Source organism: Mus pahari, chromosome 8 (genome assembly GCF_900095145.1).
Source record: "Mus pahari chromosome 8, PAHARI_EIJ_v1.1, whole genome shotgun sequence".
NCBI lineage: Eukaryota > Metazoa > Chordata > Mammalia > Rodentia > Muridae > Mus > Mus pahari.
In genome coordinates this window covers 22,624,944-22,649,872 of record NC_034597.1, presented here as the reverse complement: position 1 = coordinate 22,649,872, position 24,929 = coordinate 22,624,944, and the positions used below count along the sequence as shown (strand labels likewise).

The 24,929-nt window shown below is 39.0% G+C and overlaps 1 protein-coding gene across 2 annotated transcripts in view; it reads right to left on the bottom strand.

The window, feature by feature from the left end:
- The window catches only part of Capn7 (calpain 7), a 36,625-nt gene extending 16,081 nt beyond the window's left edge, over window positions 1–20,544 (bottom strand). The window contains exons 1-9 of one of the 2 annotated variants that reach the window (XM_029541330.1): window positions 20,201–20,544; window positions 17,059–17,163; window positions 12,367–12,524; window positions 11,413–11,480; window positions 9,042–9,242; window positions 6,562–6,648; window positions 4,043–4,169; window positions 2,286–2,371; window positions 594–687 (exon numbers count right to left, since the gene is read on the bottom strand). In XM_029541330.1, the coding sequence (XP_029397190.1) occupies window positions 594–687; window positions 2,286–2,371; window positions 4,043–4,169; window positions 6,562–6,648; window positions 9,042–9,242; window positions 11,413–11,480; window positions 12,367–12,524; window positions 17,059–17,137 (900 nt within the window). In that variant the 5' untranslated portion in view covers window positions 17,138–17,163; window positions 20,201–20,544. Of the gene's footprint in view, window positions 1–593; window positions 688–2,285; window positions 2,372–4,042; window positions 4,170–6,561; window positions 6,649–9,041; window positions 9,243–11,412; window positions 11,481–12,366; window positions 12,525–17,058; window positions 17,168–20,200 lie in introns of both variants that reach the window. The other variant, XM_021202956.1, reaches the window with a different exon arrangement.
- Window positions 20,545–24,929: the final 4,385 nt, after the last annotated feature.

Here is a 24,929-nt window from a genome sequence, read left to right as displayed (position 1 = left end):
GTTTCTCTGTGTAGCCCTGGCTGTCCTGGAACTCACTTTGTAGACCAGGCTGGCCTCAAACTCAGAAATCCGCCTGCCTCTGCCTCCCAAGTGCTAGGATTAAAGGCGTGCCCCAACACTGCCCAGTACTGAAAAGCATTCTTTAAAAAGACTTTAACTGAGTACAGTGACTCATGCCTATAGCGCCAGGTTACTTCTGAGGATCACTTCAGCCTAACTGAAGACAGTTTGGGCAAAACAATGAGACCTATCTATAAGAAAAGATTAGAGGCAGCTGCTCCTCTAGAGGGCCAGAGTTCAGTTCCCAATCCTATATCAGACAGCTCCCAAGGACCTAGAACTGGAGGTCCATAGGATGTGAAACCATCTTCTGGCCTCCACAGCTACATGCACATATGTGGCTCTTGCTTACATGCATGCGTGTGCATGTGCGTGCACGCATGTACACAGATTAAAAAATAAATCTTTATCAACTAAATTAACTTTTAAAATCTTTACACAGTCAACTTTTCTCAGTTGTTTCCCTTTAAGATTCAAAGGCAAGGAGGGGAGAGAGGAGGGGAAGTAGGACTGGGAAGGAAAAGGACATTCACCTTTCTCGGGACACCATTGAGGTGAAGCTTTACCATATACTTTCCACAGGGATTGTACTCTGGTTCTCCATCCTTATTCTGTGGGTAAATTATGCTTTGGGAAAAGGAAAATGGATATTAAAATACCAATATTAATATTCAACATCAACTAATGTATAAGACTTTATATTACTTTTAAACAAATGCCATTCATTTATAAATGCTACTTTCTTCCCAATTTTATAAAAATGAACACAAGAATATTTTAATATTTTAAACACTTTGTGGTTTTGGTTTTCCTTTTGAGATAGGATTTCAATATGTACTGAGGTTGACCTGGAACGAATGATTCTTTTAACTGCTTTAACAAATCATATATTAAGTAGATATATTTTAACCCAGTTAAAAATAACTTTTATCACTGGTTTTGAGAAGTAAGGTCATTTCAATAAATCATAATTAGGGCACTAAGTACAATTCTAATAAAGCCACATAAAATTCAAACTATTTAATGAGGTCTAGAGAGATGGCACAGCACTTAAGAGTACCTGTTGCTTTTGCAGAGGCCCTGGAATCAGTTCCCAGCACCCACATGGTGGCTACCAACCAATTTTAACTCCAGATCCAAGCAATCTAACGCCCTCATCTAATCTCTAAGGGTACTGTATCACCTCTCCTGGCCAAAACAATTTCTGTGTACAGACTAAAGGCACTTCACATGTGATCATGTAATTAATGAATTACAAAGTTGCACAAAAGGCACATAATGCAGCCAAATACCTATCGAAACACATTAAGAATTTTCACTACCAAATTTCTTTTAAAATGTGCACAAAATCAAGCACATTCCAAATTGTTTATTTATATGGCAAATAACTAAAATTAAGGACTGTCCAATTTATCTTTATTCTTAGGTCGACTAACTAAAAATTATGATTCAAGTTACACTGAGTGGTTTTGAGCTTAATACAACCTTCAAAAACTGAAAATCAGAAACATTTCAATACATTTTAAAGCTGTCAGAGCCAACATTAATGAATGTCATTTTCTATTTTCTTATAGCCACATTAAAAGTTAAAAAGAAAAAGCCTTTAATTGCAACACTAGGGAGGCAGAGGCAGGTAGATCTCTGTAAGTTCAAGGTTAGCCTGGTCTATATAATGAGTCCCAGGCCAGTCAGGCAAAATAGAAACTCTGTCCAAAACCAAAAAAAAAAAAAAAAAAAAAATGTTAAAAATCAAATTAATTCTAATAACATATTTTGCTTAATCCAATTATAAGTTAAATATATACTCAATACTTAAGATATTTTCCGATTTCACAATTTGTATGCTAAGTTTTCAAAATCTCATGTACTTCTTGCATTTGCACCCCATCTTAACTCAAGATAATCTATTTGAATTCTTCAATAAGCACAGGCATCTAGTGGCCAAATAGTGTAATTTTTACTGTAGTGTTAAAATTACAAAGAATAAATAGGACATGATTTCTACTTTCATTAATTTCAAAACATACTCCACATACATTTTTTTTATATGCTTATGTTCTTACTGCTTTAGAAGAACTTCCCATATTCAGGAATTAACTGTTTAACTTCCATAGAAAGGACAAAGGTTTAGTAATATATCCTCTCTACTTTCAACAAGCATATGGTATAAGTTTTAAATTTCCAAATAAGTAGCAATCACATAAAAGATAAACCCAAAAATTTACCTGGTAATTAACTTCTTATTGAATCGTCTCTCATACGCTGCACTGATAGCCAACGATGCCACAAAGGAACAATCTGATACTATTGTCTGTTAATAAGAACAACACAGTCTTACACTCGTGTAACTTCAACGTTTATACAATAATATACCTACATCCTTAGCTTTATATTAAATATCTTATTATTCAAACAGGAAAACAGAAATGCCATGCTACCAACTCACATATTTTATTCAGACAAATCCTAGAAGTGTTTCAATGAAGTTAATTTAAAATCTTTAGGGTGTGCCTCCCCAACGTGTGTGTGTGTGTGTGTGTGTGTGTGTGTGTGTGTGTGTGTGTGTGTGCACGCGCATGTGCGTGCACTCTGGAGTGTAAGCACGTACGTGTAGGTATATATGGAGGCCCAAGGTCAATGTCAATGACGGTGGCATTGTTCGATTCAGTCACTTTCTACCTTTTACTTTTAGAGTATATTAGTATGTGTGTATGTGTGTGTTTATTTTTAATTATGTGTCTCTGTATGTGTCTATTTTGGGCTGTATGTGCACATGAGTATGGACACACATAGAGGCCAAAAGAGGGCACTGGATATCCTGAAACTGGAGCTGAAGGCACTTGTGAGCCACCATATATGAGAAGTGGGAACCAAAGTCATCTACCATTTACTTTTCAAGACAAGGTCTTTCACTGAACTTGAGGTGTACCAATTCAAGTAGGCTGGCTGGCCAGAGCTCTGCATGTCCAAGGCTAGGGTTACAGTAGTGAGCAGTCACCCTGACTTTTTCTTTTTTAAAAATGTTATGTGTAAGGGTGTTTGGTCTGAATGTAATTCTATGTACCACATGTATGCCAGTGCTCTCACTCCATCACTGAGCCCCACCTGACCTTCTGTGTTTCTGGGGATGCCAACTCAGTTCCTTAGGTTTATGCAGAAGGTACATTAATGACTGAGCCAACTGTCTAGCCCCCAAGAATTAAATACTTAGTTAAGTCTTTTATAACTATTTTTTCATCAAAGGTGAAACTCAATTCTCAAGTTTCACATCTACAAAAGCAAAAATCTGTAGTTGGGGCTAGGGCTGCAGCTCAATGATAGGGTGACTGCCTAGCATGCATAAGACCCTAAATTCAATTCCCAGTACTGAAAAAAAAAATCTGTAATTGCTCAAGACAGCTTCTCATATTATCATTTTCCCAACATTAAAGCCAAAATGTCCAGACTGTATTGGGCATGGTGACACACACCAGCAATCTGCTGGGAGTCTGATGCTGGAGATCACTGAGCTCAACGCCAACTCAGAGAACACAGCAAAAGGCTGTCCCATCCCAGCACTCAGGAGGCAGAGGAAGGTGGATTTCTGAGTTCAAGGCCAGCCTGGTCTACAAAGTGAGTTCCAGGACAGCCAGGGCTATACAGAGAAACCCTGTCTCAAAAAAAAAAAAAAAAAAAAAAAAAAAAAGGCTCTCCCAGAAGAAAAAAAACTAACAAAATTTCGGTCTTGTTTTAAGAAAGACTCTTCACTAGGCAGTGCAGACTGATCTCAAACTTACTATGTAGCCCAATATGACACGGAAGCATGAGTGCTGAGATTCCAGTCTGTACGGTCAAGGCAAGCTGAGAATAACATGAAGGATGAGACATGTTTGCAATTATACCCATGCAAGTAAATATACAGAATCTAAGAAAAATCAAATCTAGATTCAAATTTCCCCTAGAGTGACAACTTTTTTGAATATTATACAAAATAGATATTTACCTGCTTTATGCTAAAACTGGACACAGTGTATATCATTGTAGGGTTGTTGGTAAGATCTTCCGGTCGTACCCATTTAGAAAATGTAGTTTTTTGTTTAGGTGATAATGGAAGCTTGCCCAATCTATCACTGAGGTACAATAAAAGTTAAAAGAATATATTAATTTTTAAAGATGACTTGAAGCCAGAATGAAACCTTCTTTTTGGTGCAGAGATCATATAGTTACACTTTTGTCTTCCTAAAAATAGCCAGTCAAATCTGGCTCTTTACACATAACCTTGAATTTTCCTGAAAATTAATCTGAACACCTTCTCCAATTTAAAAAAATCAATATACATAAGTGAAGACAGAAGCTTGTATTTATTTAAAAATATGGTACAGACATTTAACTTATCACAGTTATGATGTTCAGGAAACTCAACAATAAATGGAGTCAGGAACAACACAAGCTAGTCTACTGAGGCTTAAGAGCTGCAGATCCTTCCCTTGCCTCTTGAAAGGACAGAGAGACTAACTTAGTAAACAGTGGCCATGTGGCAAGCATCATGCTAGTACACTTTATATATTTATTCTCCACTTAAGTCCTCCAAATAACTATATTCAGTTAAGCATTTCTGGGGGAAGCACAAACTTATCACCAAGGTCATACAGCTAAGAAGGGACATTTGGATCCAAGTCTGTGATGCCAAATTCACCATTTTATCCACTACACTGTACTTGCTCTGTGCTGCAGTGCCCCTTTAAAGCTGACCTATAATACCAAATAAAAGCACACACCTCCCCACCTCAGGCCTTCACTCTCCTACAGCAATGGCAACACCTGTCTAGATTTCAAAAGATTTTGTGTAATGTGTAATATGCAAACTAAAACAAACTTGTGTAACATTCTTTAATCCAAGAGCGCCAATGAGTAGTAAATGAAGACAACTTTGTGCTCAAGTTGAAAACACCCCAAGTGCTAGTTTCTTACCGTAGGTAGGGCACCTCTAGACTTTTAGGAGCCATGTTGCTGCAAATCTCGAGTATAAAAGTTTACCTACGAGACTGCTCAAAAACATTTTTTTTTAATTTTGAGCCATGTTCTTTACCTTATGCTCACCCTACAGAATATATTAATGACTCCATAGTATTTGTTCTCTCAAATTACTGAGTAATTAAAGTCAGTAATTTAAACATACTTCTTTAACTCGTAAGTCTATTAAAAGTATTTTATAAAATATAATGCTTATGACTTAAAGGTTAACATATCACCAGACAATCTTTCACTCTCTACACCTGATTCTCATGACCCCCTTAGGGGATTTGAATAACCCTTTCACAGGGGTCGCATATCAAATATTCTACATATCAGATATTTACATTAAAATCTGTAACAGTAGCAAAATTAGTTTGAAACACCAATAATGTTATGACTGGGGTCACCCCAGCATGAGGAACAACTGTATTAAAGGGTTGTGCATTAGACGGCTGAGAGCCAATGCTCTAAATGAAATCACATTATGGAGCCCTCTCACTGTTAAATGAACTTAAAATGTTTACAAATATTTTTTCTTTCCAGTATTCTCTATGTAGAACTTAGATGACAAAAATGGAAAAATATTGCCACCTAGTTCATTTTAGTATTCATCTATTCTTCTCCAAATTTAATTTATTCAGTACAGTTTGAGTACTTACTATAAAAGAGACATCGTGCTAGATATGGGGTGGGACATGGTTAAACAGACATGGCCTCTGTCCTAACAAAGCTTGTAATTCTCAGCAAGAATTGTACACAAGAAGTAAGAAGCAAATAATTACACACAAAAAAGAAAAAGGAGTGAAAGAAAATATCCCACTGTGATACGCTAGTCTTAAATTTAAAAATCTTTGTCTATGTATGCCACAATTCCAGCAAATTAAAGGAGCTTCTTATTTTATATTTTACTTTTTCAATTATGTTTTTAAATTGCCCCCAATTTTGATTGCTCATGCTATATTGTTTCTTTTAGATATGCCAGCATTAGAGATGTAACTTATTTTAAAATACATGTAAACTGAAACCACAAATTTACATCTCTTTAAATATATCCATACTAAAGTGGTTTATTCTTATAATTATGATAGCAGTATCTTTGTGTAGGTATTTAGTACATCTCTAAACAACTACTTTCTGGACTTTTTTCTATTGTGATCCAATCATCAACTAGACCAATGTCTCCTTAGTACGTACTCTGAGCCAGGTATTAGACTAAGTACTATGTCTATAATGTAAGGTTAAAATCAATCCTCATGAGCCCATGACCAGGCCAATTAGAACAAATGTGAGCATGTGGCAGGATAGCATGGCACTGTACTAAAGTGACAACTTCATGTTACTCACTCAGATCTTTATTGGACAATTTCCCACCTCTTTCCCATAAATAATCTTTCCAAACTGTTATACGTAAAATTTAATTTTAAGGCTATGAAGTAAACTGTACTTCAGAGTAATGAAAAACTCTTTAAATGATCCTGGAACTAAAAGTTAAAAGTGCTTACTTACCAAAAAGGCATTGGATAAGCAAAACGTTCCCTTAGATCAACACTCATGAAAGGAACATATTCTACACCATTTATTTTTGATGTTGTCCTAAAAGGCACAAGAAAAAAAATCTGTTTTCAAGTCTATATTAATCACCAATTTTACTTAAATTCTAAATTTAAATGACACTAGCTTCCCAGCCTTTTAACTAACACCAAAGGTAAAACTTCAGTGACAAAGTGTGATAGTGTATTAAATCGACAACTCCATGGCATTCAGAGCTTTATTAGGACAGTTTTGATTAAAAAAACAAACAAACAAACAAACCCAGATGATCACTGTTATAATTCAGTTCAGTTTAATAAGAGCATTCTTTTAAGATTAACATTTTGGGCTTGGGATATAGCTTTTTTGCTATCATGTGTAAAAGATTCAACCTTCAGCACAAATATTTAACTAGCTAAAGTAGCACTGGGGGGGGGATGGGAGGAAGGAACCACCTGATATCCACTACAGAAAAACTGTAGTCTGAAAATTGGCCTTTGTGTCCAATACAAGGATATAAAGCCAAGTCTATCCTAATCCCAAAGAAACAAAGCAGTAACTTGGTTATTTAGGAATTTTAAAACATACTACAACTCTAAAAAAATGTGGTCTTTCTATATTCTGGCTATGGGAATATGGACAAAGTCCTGAAAGAAGAAAGTGTCATAGAAGCAGCTATGGTATTCAAATGAGGTTTGTTGAGGCTCTGCATGTTTTGTTTTGCTTTTTATGTATATTAACTATCTCCTGTTGGGGATTTATTTGCTGGTGCTGTTCAACTGAGATAGGGCTTACTTCACTATGCAGCCCAGGCTATCCCGCTGGCCTCGAACTCAAAAAACCCTGCATTAGCATCTCAAGTGCTGGAATTGCAGTATGTGTCACCATATTTAGTAACAATTTCTTTCTTATAGATCTGCTTTTTTTTTTTTTAAGAGCATGTGCAGAGTAACTTACTTAGTTGTAGGGTAACAAAGCAGTCAGCAATAGATGGATACAATAAATGGTGGGACATGTACCCTCATTTTCACTTATATGAAGGATAGCTGTATTTTCAGAGAGTTTTGTTATAGTGTGGAATTTCAAATGTGTGGTATATATAAAAGTAGTATACAGATACTAAGTAGACCAAATGATGAATTTTCACTGTTCTGGCTAGCCTCAGTTGAGGAAAAGGCTCCATCAGATTGTGGACAAGCCTGTGGGACATCTTCTTAACTAGTAGTTGATGGGGTAGAGTCCAGCCCATTGTAGATGGTGCCATGCCTAGTGTCATGGTCTGCATTCTATAAGAAAGCAGGCTGAGCAAGCCATGAGGAACAAGTCAGTCAGCAACAGCACTCCTTGGCCTTTGCATCAGCTTCTGCATCCAGGTTCGTGCCCTGTCTGCATTCTTTTCCTGACTTCCTTTAATAATCAACAGTGATATAAAAGCATAGCTGAATAAACACTTCAGCTGAATAAACCTCTTCCTCCCTAAAATGCTTTGGTCATGATGTTTTATCATAAAAATAGTAAAACCCTAAGACACTCATTTAAAGCCTCAGCTTTAAAAGGAACTTTTGTTGTTGTTGTCTTGTATTTTGTTTGTTCACATACTATTTTCCCTAGGCAAAGGAATCGGGTTAATAGGTGTGTAATTAAAATCTTCAGCAAGAAAGGAACGGTTCTGGAAGGCAAAGAGGAGGGAATGCTGCTCAACCTCAGGAAAATTTAAAATGAATGCCCAACTACGAATTCCCAAAATAAAATGACCTCCCCAACTCAAGAGCAGCCAGCTGGCTCAGAGATTATCCTTTCTCAACTGATCACTGATTCAGAAGACGGTCAAGGACCTCTACATTACCGTGGGTCTTGCTGCTGCTGTTTTTTGAGTTAGAGTCTCCCTGTGCAGCCCAGGCTGACCTTAAACCTGAATTTATAAGTCTTTCCTCCAGAGGGCTGGGACTACAGACAAGTGTCATGTCAGCTCAGGCTTTGCATTTTTAATAGCCCCTAAGGCTGCTTTCAAATACACTAAGCTGTCTGCCCAGACCAGGGCTCAGTGAACATTTTCTGTAAAGAAAGATGTCATATACAATTTTACAAAGTGGTTTCTGTTATAATTCTATTTTCATTTTCTTTAACTCTTAAAAAATGGAAAAAGTATGCACAGCTCCAGATTTTTGTGTGCTGGCTGTGTCAAAGTAACCCCCACACCCACAACCGAGCATTAGCAGCTGCCCTAACTGCTGTGTTCCTCAAGCTTCAGGACTCAGCTCTGCAGAGCTCATGTCTAGGATTAAATGCTAACACTAAAATATATAGAACCAACACATTTTAACTATTCAAGCTGATAATAGAATGATGTTAAATAGTTCAATGCATCACAAAAAGATCTGAAGACAGCTCAGAATGAAATGATCTGCATTATTACATTTACAGTTTTCATTACAATGAGTTATAAGTGGGTTTACCTGAGCACTTCTATTTCTTCTGCTGTGTACTTCTGTCCTTGTGCATCACATGATTGTGGACTTATAAATGCTTGAGGCTTTTCGACAAAAGGATTAGGTCCTAGAGGAAAATGTGTTCTTACTGGAGGAGTCTTTGTTTTCATATTTGTTGACTTGAGTTTGCAAAATGGCTTTGTCAAAGGTTCACTCAATGCTTCTGCTCTAAAACAGAAGCACAGAAGAACTGTTCTAGTTTTCCTCTTATATTTAGGCTTTTGTTTATCTATGACACAGGGTCTCAAAAAGAGGCTGAGCTCAAACTTGCTGTATAGTCTCAAAGCTCTGCTCTTCCCACCTCTACTTCCTACTGTTTCATTTAAACTTACAGGACACAAAACTTACTGCCAGTTAGCAAAGCATCCTACTCATAAAATCTTTAATACTCATCAAAACTTCTCTATATAAGCTACTACACATATTTTGTAAGTACTACTTAAATGAACATCTGTTATATGTCAGATATTATACAAGGTAAAGATTGTATAATAATGTATAAATCCTATCTTTAAGGTTCTATGGATAAAAAAGACAACGGTGTCAAAATGATAGATGTCAGGACAGAAGCATTTCATGCAAATGAATACCCCCAAAGAGATAACAGCCCTAGTCACCAAGAAAAGAGGGCAAATCAAAGGAAGGATGCTTCTATTGAATGACTGAGTCTTAGAGAACCACTGTGGTGAGGAAGCAGATACAGACTATGCAGCAGTAACAGACAGCAGAGTTAACTATGGTAACCTCAAAAGGAAGTATACAGACCCTGTGAAAAGCATGAATGAGGTGGCAGGCATGAGGTGAAAGGAAAGCAGGACTGATGACAGGGCATCCATGATGTACAAGGGAACTTGGACTGTTCTGTCAAAGAACTAACAAGCTAACAATGTTCTTAATCCAAGATCCACATATGACCTTCCCAAGTCTTATAACACTCCAAAATTATATGCCAAGACATAGATTTTCCTAGAAAGAAGCTCCTTAATCTTTAACAGATCCTATAGGAGCCTATAATTAAAACCTCAACCTACTGACTTTTGCTTAGGATGCATTCAGAAATACTGGATGGTTTATCTACACAAGAATAAAAATCAATGATGATTATAACTAGTAAAAGTAATCACAATGGAGAAGACCATTATGTCAGGTGAACATGGTAACCCCATGTCATGGAAACTGGAGAAGGCAGCTGTGTCAAGTGTCACACCTTCATGAATTTGAGGAAATGAATGAAAGCTTAACTGATGCTGAAGCAGAGAAGGGCCGAGTTACAGCTCAATGAAAGAGGCAGAACCCAGGCACAGTAGAGCTCCAAACTAAGGTGATTTCAAAGTTCACACTCAAGAAAAAGATGGAGTTCCACTCCTTTCCTTTACAAGACAGTAGTTTTCTAATTCAACTCTTGAAAGAGGCATAATTCATTTATACCATATTCATATTATACATATGTATGCACACATATTATACACATATTTACATTACACATATTATCCACTCATCCAACAACTACCTACTGAAGTTACACATCTTTGTTAGGTACCCTACTAGGTGTTACTTAAGCACTGAACAAAACAGACACAATCTGTCTTCACAAGTTTCCAGTAGGGAATGAAGGCTGAATGCTTCACAGGCAACAACAACAAATACAACAACTTAGTTTTATGTATTCCACAGTGGGGTAGAACAATGGAAAAGAATACTGAGACAGGCCAATCAGAATCAAAGTGTTGGGGGAGACTCAACTTTAAATAAAATGTTCAGAGCAGGCTCAGAAGTGACCCGAGCTTCACATGAAGGCCACACACATGGTGTGACACTGGGAATGGAAGGCCATTCTCAATGGCTATTTTTATAGTAACTCTGGAGGGCTTTCAGAGAGCCTGTCCTGGAAGCCTGAAAGTTGTCTTGTAAGTTTGATGTTATACAACAAGGAGGAAGCATTCTATTTAAAATATGACTGTCAGGGACTAGAAATATAGCTCAGTGGTAGAATGTTTGAATAGCATGCAGAAGATCTTAGGTTCAAGCAACAAAACTCCCACAGACACTCAGTAATGTTAGGGCTAAAAAACAACCAAATATCACAGCTCTGTTTTCTATACAACAAAACTTGAGACTTCTTGAATGATAGATGTCTACTAATTTGGTCTAAAGCAAGGAGCTAGAAAGAAGGTAAATTTACTCAGCAAGAAAGGGTAGACTTTTTAGGTCTCAGCTTATGGAGCAACATTCAGACCTCTACCACACATTAAGATAAACAGTATGTTTAAAAAAAAAAAAAAAAAAAAAAAAGCACAATTCATGCTATCCATTGATAAGAATGAGTGACAAAACTCACCTATCTAGTGCTTGTCGAGCCAACTGTTTCAGTTTATTTTGCAGAGTCTTATCAGCAGTTTCAGAAGACTTAAGAGAAAGAGATAGACACTCTAAAGCATAGTTCTTTATTTACTTAATCCATGTTTCTATGCAAAAATAAAATATTCTTCTTGAAATTATGAGTAAATAAATTCAGCATTTTATTTCTGTCTTTAAAGGTTATCACTTAAAACTATGTTGAGTATCTTGTCACTGGGGTGAACTTAAAAGCCATTTCTGTAGACAAGTGCTAATTAGACCATAAACATATAAACATGTACACAGAAGGCTGAGCAGGAGGAACCTGAACAGAGCAGCACTGATCTATCTTCTCCAGTGTTATAGAAATCAAGGTTTTTCTGACCCCAACAACCTGCCAGAAAGCTGGCATGTGAGAGACAACAGGAACATCCTCTGCTCCTGTATGTCATCCTCCTGACAAACGCACTGTGCTCTTAAATAGTGGATGCCCCTTGAAGCTAAGTGTTTCAGCCATGGTCCATCAGGAGCACTAAATACTAATCTGCATGCTAAGCCGCTCAGCTTACAGATTTTATATGGCAAGTTAATGAAGCTCTCCCAAACCACTACTTTATTTTTACTGTATGAAACTGAAAAAAAAAAAAGACTAAATTCACAGATTTGTGACAATGAACTATTCTTGTAGAAGTTCTAGTTACTAACCTTAAACAGCTTAAAAATGAGCAAATGTAATTTTAAAATGCAAGTACTTAGTGATTCAATCGTGGTAAAACCGTACGCAATACAGTATAAAACTCTGTTACTAACTTTCTACTCAACATTTTAGTGAAGTTACATTAGTTTTATTTATAATGATAGAATGGCAGGGCTCCTTCCAAATAAATAATTCTGTTAGTAAGTGAGGTGGTTTCTTAACATAATTCCATCAAGTTTAACTCACAGCTATACCTACGGTTTTTAGACAGAGTTCCACAGCTTCTGTATATAATTCTATGGCATCTTCCACATTCCCCTTTTCATCCTCATCGAAAGCTTGTGTAACAAGAAAATGGGCACGCTCTAGATCCAACTGATGTTTTGATTTCAAAGGATCAGTACTCTTTGACTGAACTAGTATAAGATAAAGAAAAAAACACACAGAAAAAATATTACTTAAATGCAGTGAGGAAACACCAACATTTTAATATATTTAAGACATTCTTTAGCCGGGCGTGGTGGTGCACACCTTTAATCCCAGCATTTAGGAGGCAGAGGCACACGGATTTCTGAGTTTGGCTACACAGAGAAACCCTGTCTCGAAAATCCAAAAAAAAAAAAGACATTCTTTACCAAACTCTATAATCTTCATTTAAAACATCAGCAAAATACACAAAAATCTCCTTTGAAAGAAATTTCTCCCCTCTCATAATCTTTTGTTTTGTTTTGTTTTGTTTTGAGACAGGGTTTCTCTGTATAGCCCTGGATGTCCTGGAACTCGCTTTGTAGACCAGGCTGGCCTCGAACTCAGAAATCCAACTGCCTCTGCCTCCCGAGTGCTGGGATTAAAGGCGTGTGCCACCACCGCCCCCCCCCCATAATCTTAAGCCCCCTGCCCAAACGCAATTCAGACATCAGGGACAGGTTATTAGAAATGCTTTATGAAAATTTTTCCTTCAGTTATTTTTCTAACAACACTCCCTTCATTAAAATAAAAAACAAAAGAATATGAAGAAGCTCATAGTCTTAAAATGATAATATTAAGAAACACACAGGGCTAGGGGTGCAGCTCAGGGGCAAAATGAGCTTGCCTCACAATATGCCCTGGTTCTATGGCTAGTACCAGAAACAGATATGAGGAGGAGGAGGAGGAGGAGGAGGAGGAGGAGGAGGAGGAGGAGGAGGAGGTGGTGGTAGGGAGGGAGGGCGGCAGGCAGGGAAGGAAAAGAGGAGGAGGGAAAGGAAGAGGAAGAAGGAGAGTTAGCTGTCATTACCCTTTTAGTAGACAGTACTAGGCCCTGATGATAAAGCTCCTGCTGTTCTTACCTATGGAAGGCCAAGGAAAACCATTGTGCTTTTACTGCTCTGTGAAATAAGTATTTCAACTTGGGGGTTTTTTGTTTTGTTTTAAAAGATTTATTAACTTTATGTGCATGGGTGTTTTGCCTGTCTGTATGTCTGTACACCATGTGCATGCCTAGTGCGCTTGGTGGTCAGAAGAGGGGCTCAGATCCCTTGGAACTGGAGTTACAGATAGTGTGAGCCACCATGTGGGGTTTAGAAATCAAACCTAGGTGTTCTCCAAGTATTCTTAACTCCTGAGCCACGTCTCTAGTTCACAGCACATGTGTAGATGTTCAGTATCAAGCCCTCGAGCAATGAAAATCAAAGCCCAAAGAGATGGTACTTAATATCCATTAGGGCGACTATAACTAGAAAGGCAATAGCAAGTCTGTTCTGGAGGCAGAGCCCTGTAGTCCCAGCACTTGGAAGGCAGAGACAGGAATATCCAAGTTTGAAGCTGTACAGCAAATCTGGTCAAAACCAACAACACAGAGTAAGGACTGCAGAACTGAGGCTATCTAGATGGCAGGGCACTTGCCTTGCATGAATAAGGCCACCCCCAGCACTCTTCACACACATAAGAGGGGAGGGGGAGAGTGTGTGTGTTTAAGAGTGAGACCCTAACTAAGAAGCTTGAACCAGCTCTGCTGCTACTGTAACTGTAAGCATAAACCATGCAGCCAGTCGTGCCTAAATGTGCACAGCATCACAAGGGGGAGAAAGCCCAAATGCCTGCACTTGATAAATGGGTAAACAAAGTGTGCTGTGGACTACTTAGCCACAAGAAGGAGTGGAATACTGATATTTCCTATAAAATCTCACCAATACTAAGTTTAGTGAAAGAAGCCAAATGACAAAAGAATGGGATAGTTCTATATCAGGTGATTTCATTTCAATAAACCTAAAGCAGAAAGTTAGTCTAGCAATCTTAATCTCAACATTACATTTGTTAATTTCAAATTGATATTTTTCTTTACTCAGAGGTCAACCTATCCCCTCGAGTTCCTTGACTATAAACAAGCTGTTTTAAAATTTAAGTTTCTATTTTCTTTCTTTAAAAAATTTTTTTTGAAAGAGAGGATTACATATAGCCCAGGCTGACCTCTTAATTTACTATGCAACCAAGGATGACCTTGAACTTCTGTTTAATCTACCACTAGCACAATAGGATTACAGGCCTGTGCCACTACATGTAGTTTATATACAATGAGGAATTAAACCCAGGGTACTATACTTTTAGGCAGGCACTAAACCAACTAAGCTACTTCCCAGCCTTACCTATCTACTTATATGCATTCTCCAGCCTCAACCTCCTAAGTACCTGGATTATAAACATGCCTCACCACACCTAGATAAAATTGAGGCTCTGAACAAGATTTGTATTTGCAAAAGTCCTTTTTTACTTAAAGTAATAAATACAGAAGCCACTGACTTCTTGCAGATTATATATGCTAAATTACAGAACAAAATAAGGAAAATGTTCAAAGGATTAAGATATTGTCTACATTAAAATCCTTTTCGCTGGGTGTGGTGGTGCACACCTTTAATCCCAGCACTCAGGAGACAGAGGCAGGCGGATTTCTGAGTTGGAGGCCAGCCTGGTCTACAAAGTGAGTTCCAGGACAGCCAGGGATACACAGAGAAACCCTGTCTCAAAAACCCCAAAAAAAAAAAAAAAAAAGAAATCTTTTTCCAATTCTGTCTCACTGGCATATTCTTTAAGAGATCCTGTGGTTATTCTTTGGTAATAAATAGTCACATATATAGTATCAATAGAATTTACTTTCCAGGATCAAACACAATTTGTTTTAGTTTTGTACTGTTGCTATTGCTCAAGCTGGTCTCAGATTCATAGATTCAAGTGATCCTTCTGCTTTAGCCTCCTGAGTACTGGGACTGCAGGCTCACACCACCACACCAGTTCAAAGGCAATTTTAAAGTTCTGCTATACTTAATACAAAGTAAGGAGATGTTTCCTAATTCTCTAGAGAAAAAAATATTTTGTATTTTTTTCACAATTGGAAGAACTTTAAGGATTTAGAGAACACTGACTGGACATTACTGTGTATACATAAGACAGGAAAGATGGAAATTCCCTTTAGTTACCAGTTCCCACTCCTAAGCTAGAATCATCATACAATCTTTTCCTTCTAGAGAAGTCTGTGTTAACATTTGGCTTAATCTACAGCACTGCAGTGTTTCTATTGTTCTGTTTCTGCACTTAAATTCTGCCCTCCTAAGGGCTCTTCTACTACCTACTTACCATCTAGCCCAAACATTCATTCAGTTGATTGTTGAAATAAAGGAAAATATCTATAGAAAGGACAAAGAGGCCAGGAAGTGGTGGCTGCACTTGGGAGGCAGAGGCAGGTGGATCTCTGAGTTTGAGGTCAGCCTTGTCTACAGAGTGAGTTCCAGGACAGTCAGAGCTACACAGAGAAACCCTGTCTTGAAAAAACAAACAAACAAACAAACAAAAAAGACCAAGAATATGATAAAATAAAATTGCATTTAAGAAAGAGAGAGAGAGAGAGAGAGAGAGAGAGAGAGAGAGAGAGAGAGAACAAACAAGTCATGGAAATAGTCCCGAAGGACTACCTTCTAAACTTTAAAAATAATTTTCTGGGAAAATAGTATATGAAGTAATGTGAATTATTTAAAAAACAAAGCATTACACTTAAGAATTTAATTTACTTGGCTGGAAAATGAAATTCTTTTAAATCATGTTGGGTCCTGTGTACACTACCCCCCCCCCATGTTGAGAAGGAAACCCATAACATAACCTCAAGTATGCTAAATAAGTGCTCCAACTGAGCTACTCTCAGAATTCCCAACAAGATATTCTGAATGCAGGGATGACTATAACTTTCTACCAAGCCAAGTGCAATACACAGACAATCCATACAACACATGCAACTTCTGGACATCATTGTAACAGGGAATCAAAAGTAGATCACACAGACTTTATCCTAACTATGTGCTTATAGTTGCTCATTCCACTCAGAGCAAGTGGCAGATTCGTTTAGAGTAAAAATCCTCTGAGCATTCCTCTGTGAATTATCCAGCAAAGGAAAAAAAGGGGGGGTCTAAAAATCATCCTAAAGGGGTGAATATATTTCTAAGCCAAATGTTAGCTTTAGTTTTCTTTTCCACTCACACAAACAGCAGATTTTAACACAAACCCTTTTTCTCTAACAAAACTGATCACTAAGCTTATGTATACTTCTCTTGTGGCACATGCTGCGCTGTTTATTAAAAAAAAAAAAAAAAAAAGACAACTAGTGACTTAACTTTAGGGTCCGAAGAGGGCAAGTGTCTGATACTTTAAAAGCAGCTCTGACAGTGTCCCCATCCTAACTTTGTCAGTAATAAATTCAATGTAGAGAAGCTATATCTGTGAAGCTAGAGAAAACTAACTCTATTATCTCCAACATTCTTCTAATAGATCTAGTAATTCGTTTCCACATCTTGCTGTCTTAAATTTCCTTAAGAGATTCTTCTCAGGGAGCAGAAAGAGTGAGTATCAAGATCCAAGACAGAGAGGCAGGAAAAGCACGGAGTAACTGTGGTGGACAGGAGGGAGCAAGTGGAGGCTGTGACTGACCTGCAGAATGTAGAGCTTGAACTCTTTCCAGATATTCATTGATCTTTTCTTGGATCCGTTCTAGGCTGGATCCTGCCATCTCAGCATAAATTAAAGCTTGGGCAGCTTCCTTAAAAGATAGTAATAATATAACTCAAAGAATCCAAAAGGCCAATCACAATATGAATTTTAATTACTACTAATTTTCTATTCATTTCATGATAACAAAACAAAAACATCTTCAAGATATTTTTCATACAGCAAATAAGTTATAAAATCCTCTAATACCTTTTCTTCTACTTTCAATATCCTTAATTTTTATATTCGGTTGGAAATTTGAGAACCCAGTTATTAAACATTTCTTCAGAATAGCTGTGATTTACATGTTTTCTGTCTCCTTATGTGTAAGCAGATGTAAATTATATACTTTGAAAAGGCATACTGAGTCTTAAAAGCCTGGGACTTAGCTCTGGTACAGCAGTTGCCTAGCATGTACAAGGCCCTAGTTTTAATATCCAGGTCCACCAGAACCAAACCATTAAACAAAACAAAACAAAATATCAACTTGAAAAAAAAATCACAAGAAAATGTAAAGGTAAAAAGTCTCAAATTAAAATTAAAATATTAGGGTAGAACATAGTAAAATAGATTTCAGTTTTATGAGACAAACTGAATTAAAACCTGATTCGCCTTCTAGCCTCCCATAACTTCCATAGCCAACTGGGCTATGGTTAGTGAGGAAGAGCTCCCACTCTCCCCGCTACTGCTCTCAGGCTAACAGTGCTACCCACCTAGCAAGAGCAGATAGAGATTCCTGCTAGTGCCAGCCCCTCTCTGCAGAGCTGACTGTGTGCTACACCTCACAGGCCTCATGCTGCCTCCAAAGCAGCTACTACTGAGCATCACTTTGCAAGCCAGCTTTTGAACCGAAGTTGTTTAACTGAGTCCTACAAAATCAATAAATGCAGTTTAGATCCATGAGAAATTCAACCATAACAGCCAGGTGGAGTAGAAAGGATGACTTCTTCAGGGTCCATAAAGCAGGCATTTCAAGGAGAAAAAAATGATTTTCCACATAAACATTAAACATTAAATTCCTAATCTTACATGTACCATAATCAATAAAATACATTATACCTCAAGAGTTGAACCTCGTATATGTAAATTAAATATTAGTTCAGAGTATATTTTATCCCTCACAGGTAAGTACTGATCTTCAAATTATCACCTTTCTTTTTTTTTTTTTTTTTTTGTAAGATTTTATTTATTTTATGTATATGAGTACACTGTAGCTGTCTTTAGTCAGACTCACCAGAAGAGGGCATCGGATCCCATTACAGATGGTTGTGAGCCACCATGTGGTTGCTGGGAACTGAACTCAGGGCCTCTGGAAGAGTAGCCAGTGCTCTTAACCACTGAGCCATCTCTCTAACCCCTCACCTCGATTTTTTAAAAAGTCAAATAGTTACCAACTTTATTTTACTCACTTCATTTATATTCAAAAGTGGAAACAGAATAAGGGGCAAAAATTAAAGACAGGGTTTCAGTATGTAACCCTAGCTGGCTTGGAAACTGAAAAGTAGACCAAGTTAGCCTTAAGTATGGAGATCCACCTGCCTCTACCTTGCAAGTGCTAGGATTACAGTAGGTAAATAGCTCTAGTGCTCTTGCTCGATCACTCCCCCACCCCCACCCCGCCCTCAATCTGTCTCTCTCCTCCTAACAGGGTCTCATATGTCCTAAGCTGGCTGGTCCTCCTGACTCCTGGCTTTACAGTGCTGAAGATCTTAGCCCTCCTCACTTTTTTTTTTAACTTCCTAAAGGATGAATTTTAATTCCTAAATGACAACTTCTAAAAGGAAAAAAAAAGTTACATAGTTTCTTTTGTTTTAGAAAAGGCTATTTATATTGAGAAAGTCTTACAATGTAGCCCAAGCCAGGCTGAACTCAGTGATCCTCTTACCTCGCTGGACTGGGGGGAGGGGGGGGCTTACAAGCAAATTATCAGGTGCCACTACACTAGGCTATATGGTAGTAGTTTACTGACTTAGAATTTGCTGAAGTTGTTTCATAAAACTACAACAGAATTTTCTTTTAAAGAACTATCACCTGGTAGTCTGGCATGGTGGCACATTCCTGTAAATCTCAGCAATGAGAAGGCTAAGGTAAGGGGAAGACAAATTTAAAAACAGCTTTCACTATATAGCAAGAACCCCAAGAAAGAGGGAGACAGGGCAGGGAGACATAGACACACCCAGACAGATACACAAACAAACACACACACACACACACACACTCGGGTGTGGTAGGGAGGCAGGATTATAAAATCAAAATTAAGAAACTTAAAACGAATGATCCTAAAACAAAAGTGTCTAAATATAAGGTAGGTTTTAAAGTAAAAATAGTAAAATATTAGCATAAAGCAAACCACGTTTTACTGATAACACATAAGCATAGGGGAAAAAATTTACTACTTCCGTATAATCAAGGAAAAGATGCCCATACAATGAAGATACAACTGGAGGGGTGTTTGCAAACCTTCAGGACTGGAGAACACAGGATAAACTGCTGAAGTGCATACCCTTTGACTTAGCAACTGAGCTCCCAATCATCCAAAAGAAGTAAGACAATTTTTTTTTTAAAGCTCTAAGGATTTTAACTGCACTACTTCAATGCTGGAAAGCCACAACCAAAATACAGAACATGCTATAATCCTAGCACATGCAAGCAACCAAATATTATCTAGGTACAATGCAGAAGTGAGGTGTCAAAATAGTACAAACGATATGATTCAAGTTTGGGGGTAAAAAGCCGTGTATACATACAAACAATCAGAAAAACAATCATGGAGACATACATCGAATGCTAGAGTAAGATGAATTTCTTTCCTAATTTACTTTTTTCTTTTCTACCTGGAATGTGCACTATTAGCATATTCTGACGGATCACCCACGGTTGGCCTCACACCAAGGGTTGCACCAAGGCCATCAGACAGCGAACAGGGTGCTCACTCCCCAGCCCACCTCGGTCGCCACAAGCAGTAGAGCGGCGGGCATCCGCGGCCTGACAAGCCCGGCAGCCCGAGCAGGACCCCGCCCCTCCGCCCCGGGTTCCGCCAGCACTCGATCGGGTGACGCGGCCGGGGCCGAGTGCCTGTCCTCACCTTGTAGTAAAACACCGCCTCAGAGTAGCGGCCTTCGTGGTCGCGCTGCACTGCCAGCCGCGCGAACTGCACGGCGTCCCGCTCCAGCGCCGACGCGTCCATGGCGCCCAAGGCCCCACGCCGGGGGAGGCAGACAGGCCCTGACGCCGGACCCCGCCGCCCGGAGGCCCTGCGGCGAGAACTGGGAACCCCGCGGATGCAGTGGCAAAGTTTACTTTCGAGGGCGGCGGAGAGAGTGACGGAGCCGCGCCACCTCAGACCCGCCGGGAGGACTGCGAGCTCCGAGCAGCCCGGGCTCGGAGCCCTCGCGGCCGCCCCCACCCCTCGCGTCCTTGCTCCGCCCACCAGCCGCATTGCGCAGGCGCAGTCGACCCGGGGGGGCGCCTTCCGAAGCGGGCGGGGCTCAAGGCGACCGCGGGTGGGCGGAGCCAGAACAATGTCCGGTGGGATTGGACAAGAGGAAGCAGGTGCCAGGTCGAAGCTGAGGGCTCCGCTTCCGCCTGCTGGAAAGGAGGTGCCAGTGCCCAGGAGGTTGTTGGAAAGGATCAGGGTATGGCTCGAAAGGAGCATGCGCGTCACGGAGCCCTTCGTCCACTAAGTGAGAAGGGTAGGCGGAAAGAAACAATCAGTAGCACCTCCGGTTGCCAACTGGTTTAATTAAAAATAGAGATATGAAGTGAGGCTAGGAGGTGCTTTTGAGATGCTCTGATAATGTTCATTTGACAGACTAAAGCATGACCTTCTACGGCTCCCCAAGGCACACCGAAGTGTGGTATTGTTTGAATTGTCTACAAACCAGATGATGTATTTTTGACTTGTATCTTAGGGCAAGTTGAACGTTGTAATTACATAGTAAGTGATAGCGTGGTTGCTTTCTTTTATCCCCTTAAAAGTTTGAATTCAGCAGTGATGAAAATGAACTCATGGCAAGTGCCAGAACTTGGATGAGATTCAAACTCCATGCTGGGTCAAAGTAGCAAGTCTTGACAAAATTATACACTGTATGATCCCACACATAAGAAACATTAACGCAGCATATGGTGACACATCCCTGTAAACCAGAAGTCTGGAGGCTGTGGTAAGAGGACTGGGCCAGCTTGATCTACACAGCAAAAACCCTGAACAACCCCAGGCAGCATATGTCTGTTATAGTGCAGCACTTCTCCGTGCAAACATGAACACAAATGCTTAGAGTTGACTGTGAGCCTAGCTGTGGTGCTCGCTTTTAATCCCACCACTCCGGAGGCAGAAGAAGCAAATCTCTGAGTGCGTGGCCAGCCTGGTCTTCAGAGCTCATTACAGGACAGTAGTGTGGTGACACAGAGAAAACCTGTCTCAGGGAGAGAGAAAAAAAAAGTTGATTGTGATCCAGTCTAGAGTGGTGTCAGCTGTCTTCAAGTTCAAGAAAGACTCCTTGGTGATGCTCATGCTGGTGGCTCAGGATATTATCAAGGTCACAATGGTGTGGATGTTACTACTGAAACTGGTCAGTGTACAGCTAAAGAGGCTGTGGTCAGCATCCCTGAAAATCATGTGTGTCTCAACCCTCCACCTTGCTTGTGCTGGCTATGAATGTCTTTCGTCCCCTTCCTCCATTCTTACAATCTCAAGCCTTAGCGATAAGATTTTTTTCATACCAACCCCCTAAAAGGGATTTTGTTCCATATCATCATCCCCTAGAGAAGCTCTTAGTGTTTATTGTCTTGGCCCCTCATAAATGAATTATGAGACAGACAAATGATCTTGCAGATGGGTTTGTTTGTTCACCAATTGGGAAATATTTGCTTATATTCACACATGCTGGGTCCTTACCCGCCAAATTTCCCAAGTTTCATGAAGCTCCAAAAGTATGTTCATGAATCTAACTAAAAGGCAGGAAGTACTTTTAAGGCTAAGTACCTTTCCCCTAGGTTTAAAAGATGGCTCAGTGGTTAAGAGCATGTATTCCTGCACAGAACTCGGGAGGGATTCCCAGCACCCACCTAATGGCTCACAACCTCTGAACTTCCAGTTTCAATGGCCTCTTCTAATCTCCGAGAACAGACACCAGTCACACACCAGACTACATTGGAGCAAAATGTTCATACACATATATAAATCTTAACATAAAAAAAATTTTAAAGGCCAGCCTGGACTACAGAGTAAGTTCCAGGACAGCCAGCTATACAGAGAAACCCTGTCTCGAAAAAACCAAAAAAAAAAAAAAAAAAAAAAAATTAAAAAGTACTTTTCCACCAAAATGCCATAAATGCACATAGCAGTTTTATATTGAAATTTATTTTGTAATTAATAAGTATACATACCCATGGTGTATAAGATGATTCTTTAAGATATATTTTTGAAAGGTTAAATCAAGCCAACAAGTGTATGCAGCTTTATTCTTGCTAACTACAAACTACAAATAATTAAAACAGGTGCATGGATAAACAAATCATGATATATCTACACAATGAAATATGTCTCGACAACAAAGATGGGATTCATAACTGACAGCATGATGAATCTCAAAAATATTATTCTGAACAAAAAAAGCAAGGACAAAGTATGTTCTTTGACCCTATATTTCTAAAACCCATGGGAAAACAAAATGAATAGGTAATGACAGAGTATGTCAGTGCTTGCCTAGAATTGTTTGGAAGGATCACTGAGTTTTCAAAGTGTTAGTGTTACATGAGTATATAAAATTTTCAATTATACACTTAAAATCTTACAGTTTATTACCTATAAATTTCATCCTGGTAAATTTGGTTTTTAAAATATAAAAGTCATCATAGGTAGGACTTCATAAATATGGTTTATTAGTCATATCATTACTTCTTCTTTTAAAGTTCCCAGCTAAGAAATAATAATGTATTACTTCATTCAATAAATACTGTTGGCCAGACACTGGGTGTTAAAGCAAGGTAACACAGACAGCTGGCACCAGCCAAAAGGTGGCAGCACCTTTTGGTAATTGCCAATGTCAGGGTTGGAAGGGCCTCAGGAACAGCGGCTGCATCAGCACTGTCACTCCATGCTAATGGATAGATACACTAGAACAATCTCTTCGAAAATGCTTATAAAGTTAGCCGGGCGTGGTGGCGCACGCCTTTAATCCCAGCACTCGGGAGGCAGAGGCAGGCGGATTTCTGAGTTCAAGGCCAGCCTGGTCTACAAAGTGAGTTCCAGGACAGCCAGGGCTATTCAGAGAAACCCTGTCTCGAAAAACCAAAAAAAAAAAAAAAAAAAAAAAAAAAAAGAAAATGCTTATAAAGTAAAAGTAGTATAGCTTTGGATTCATCAGCTCCACTACCAGGCCATAAGCAAGAGAAATGACTGTGCATGTCCACTGTAAGACATAAATAAATATGCTTTCGTCAATGTATTCTTAGAAATGGAATGGACTAAATGGTCATCAAGATTAGAATGTATAGGGGCTGGAGTGATGACTCATCAGTTAGAGCACTGGCTAACATCTGTTGTAGGATAAAGGAACAATGGAAAAACACCCTGATCCTGACATGACCCCCAAGCCCAAGACCAGGGCCAAGAAACAGAATCCCACCAATCCCTAAGCCCAAAACCTCACCAATCTCTGAACAGAAAAACCCTCTTCAGAAAACAGTCTCCTCCTCACTGCCTTCAGATCAAGATGTAGAACTCTTGGTACCTCCTGTACCATGTCTGCTTGCATGCTGCCATGCCATAATAATGGACTAAACCCGTGAAACTGTAAGCCAGCTCCAGTGAAATTTTCCTTTATAAGAGTTGCTTTGGTCATGGTGTCTCTTCATAGCACTAAAACCCTATAACAGAAGTTGGTATCAGGAGTGGGGTCTGGATCACACTGGCCAGACTTGAACATATATATGAGAACTCAAAGCCTGCCTCCACAGTGAAACACTTCCTCTAACAAGGCTACACATCTCCAGTAAGGCCACACCTCCTAATAGTTCCATTTCCTATGGGCTCAAGCATATTCAAACCACCACACCCACCAATTCCTGAGCTTGCCTCAGAAACCCACCAACCCTTGAGCACTTGACTGATCTTGACTACTCCCCTGGCAATGGACTGTCAGGAGCCTTAGTAGGACAAGCTAATAACTAGCAGGCGATCTTCCTGAGATGGTCTGCTTTGTATTATAATATAACCTGCAACAGATTTACTTTATTGGGCAAAGCTGTAAGAGAATTCACTTTGGGGAAGATTCCTGCTATTAATATGTTTTCCTGTTATTATTAAACATATATAACAATAACTAGGTATTAGCACACCTTTTTGGAGCAGATCTCTGCAGATCCATGAAGATGTACTGCCTTGTAGTGATGCTATATAGACAAATAGATGACTTCTTAAGTCTTAATGATGAGCCTATAAGAATTTCTAAAATTATATCAGTGATTATTAAGCTCTTTTATAGTGGGACTGCTATTAGGTCCTTTTCTGATAGTCAAAACTGCAATGAGAACTCTGCCGATCTCCCATGTGTCACCAGTTAATCACTATTATATAGTAACCAGACTTTCTCCTACTCGGAGCACATTCCAAGAGGTAGTAAAACAAGTAACCATAGGTCATAAAAAGGAAACTAACAATTTATTATAGGTGCTAGGACAGAAGATAAAATATTGCTTGGGTTTATCTATACAAAACTTCACTAGTAACTTATAGTTTTAAACTTGCAATGAACCTGTGGAGCTGTGACAGGTGATGTTTAGCCAGATAATCACTCCTTTTTTTTTTTTTT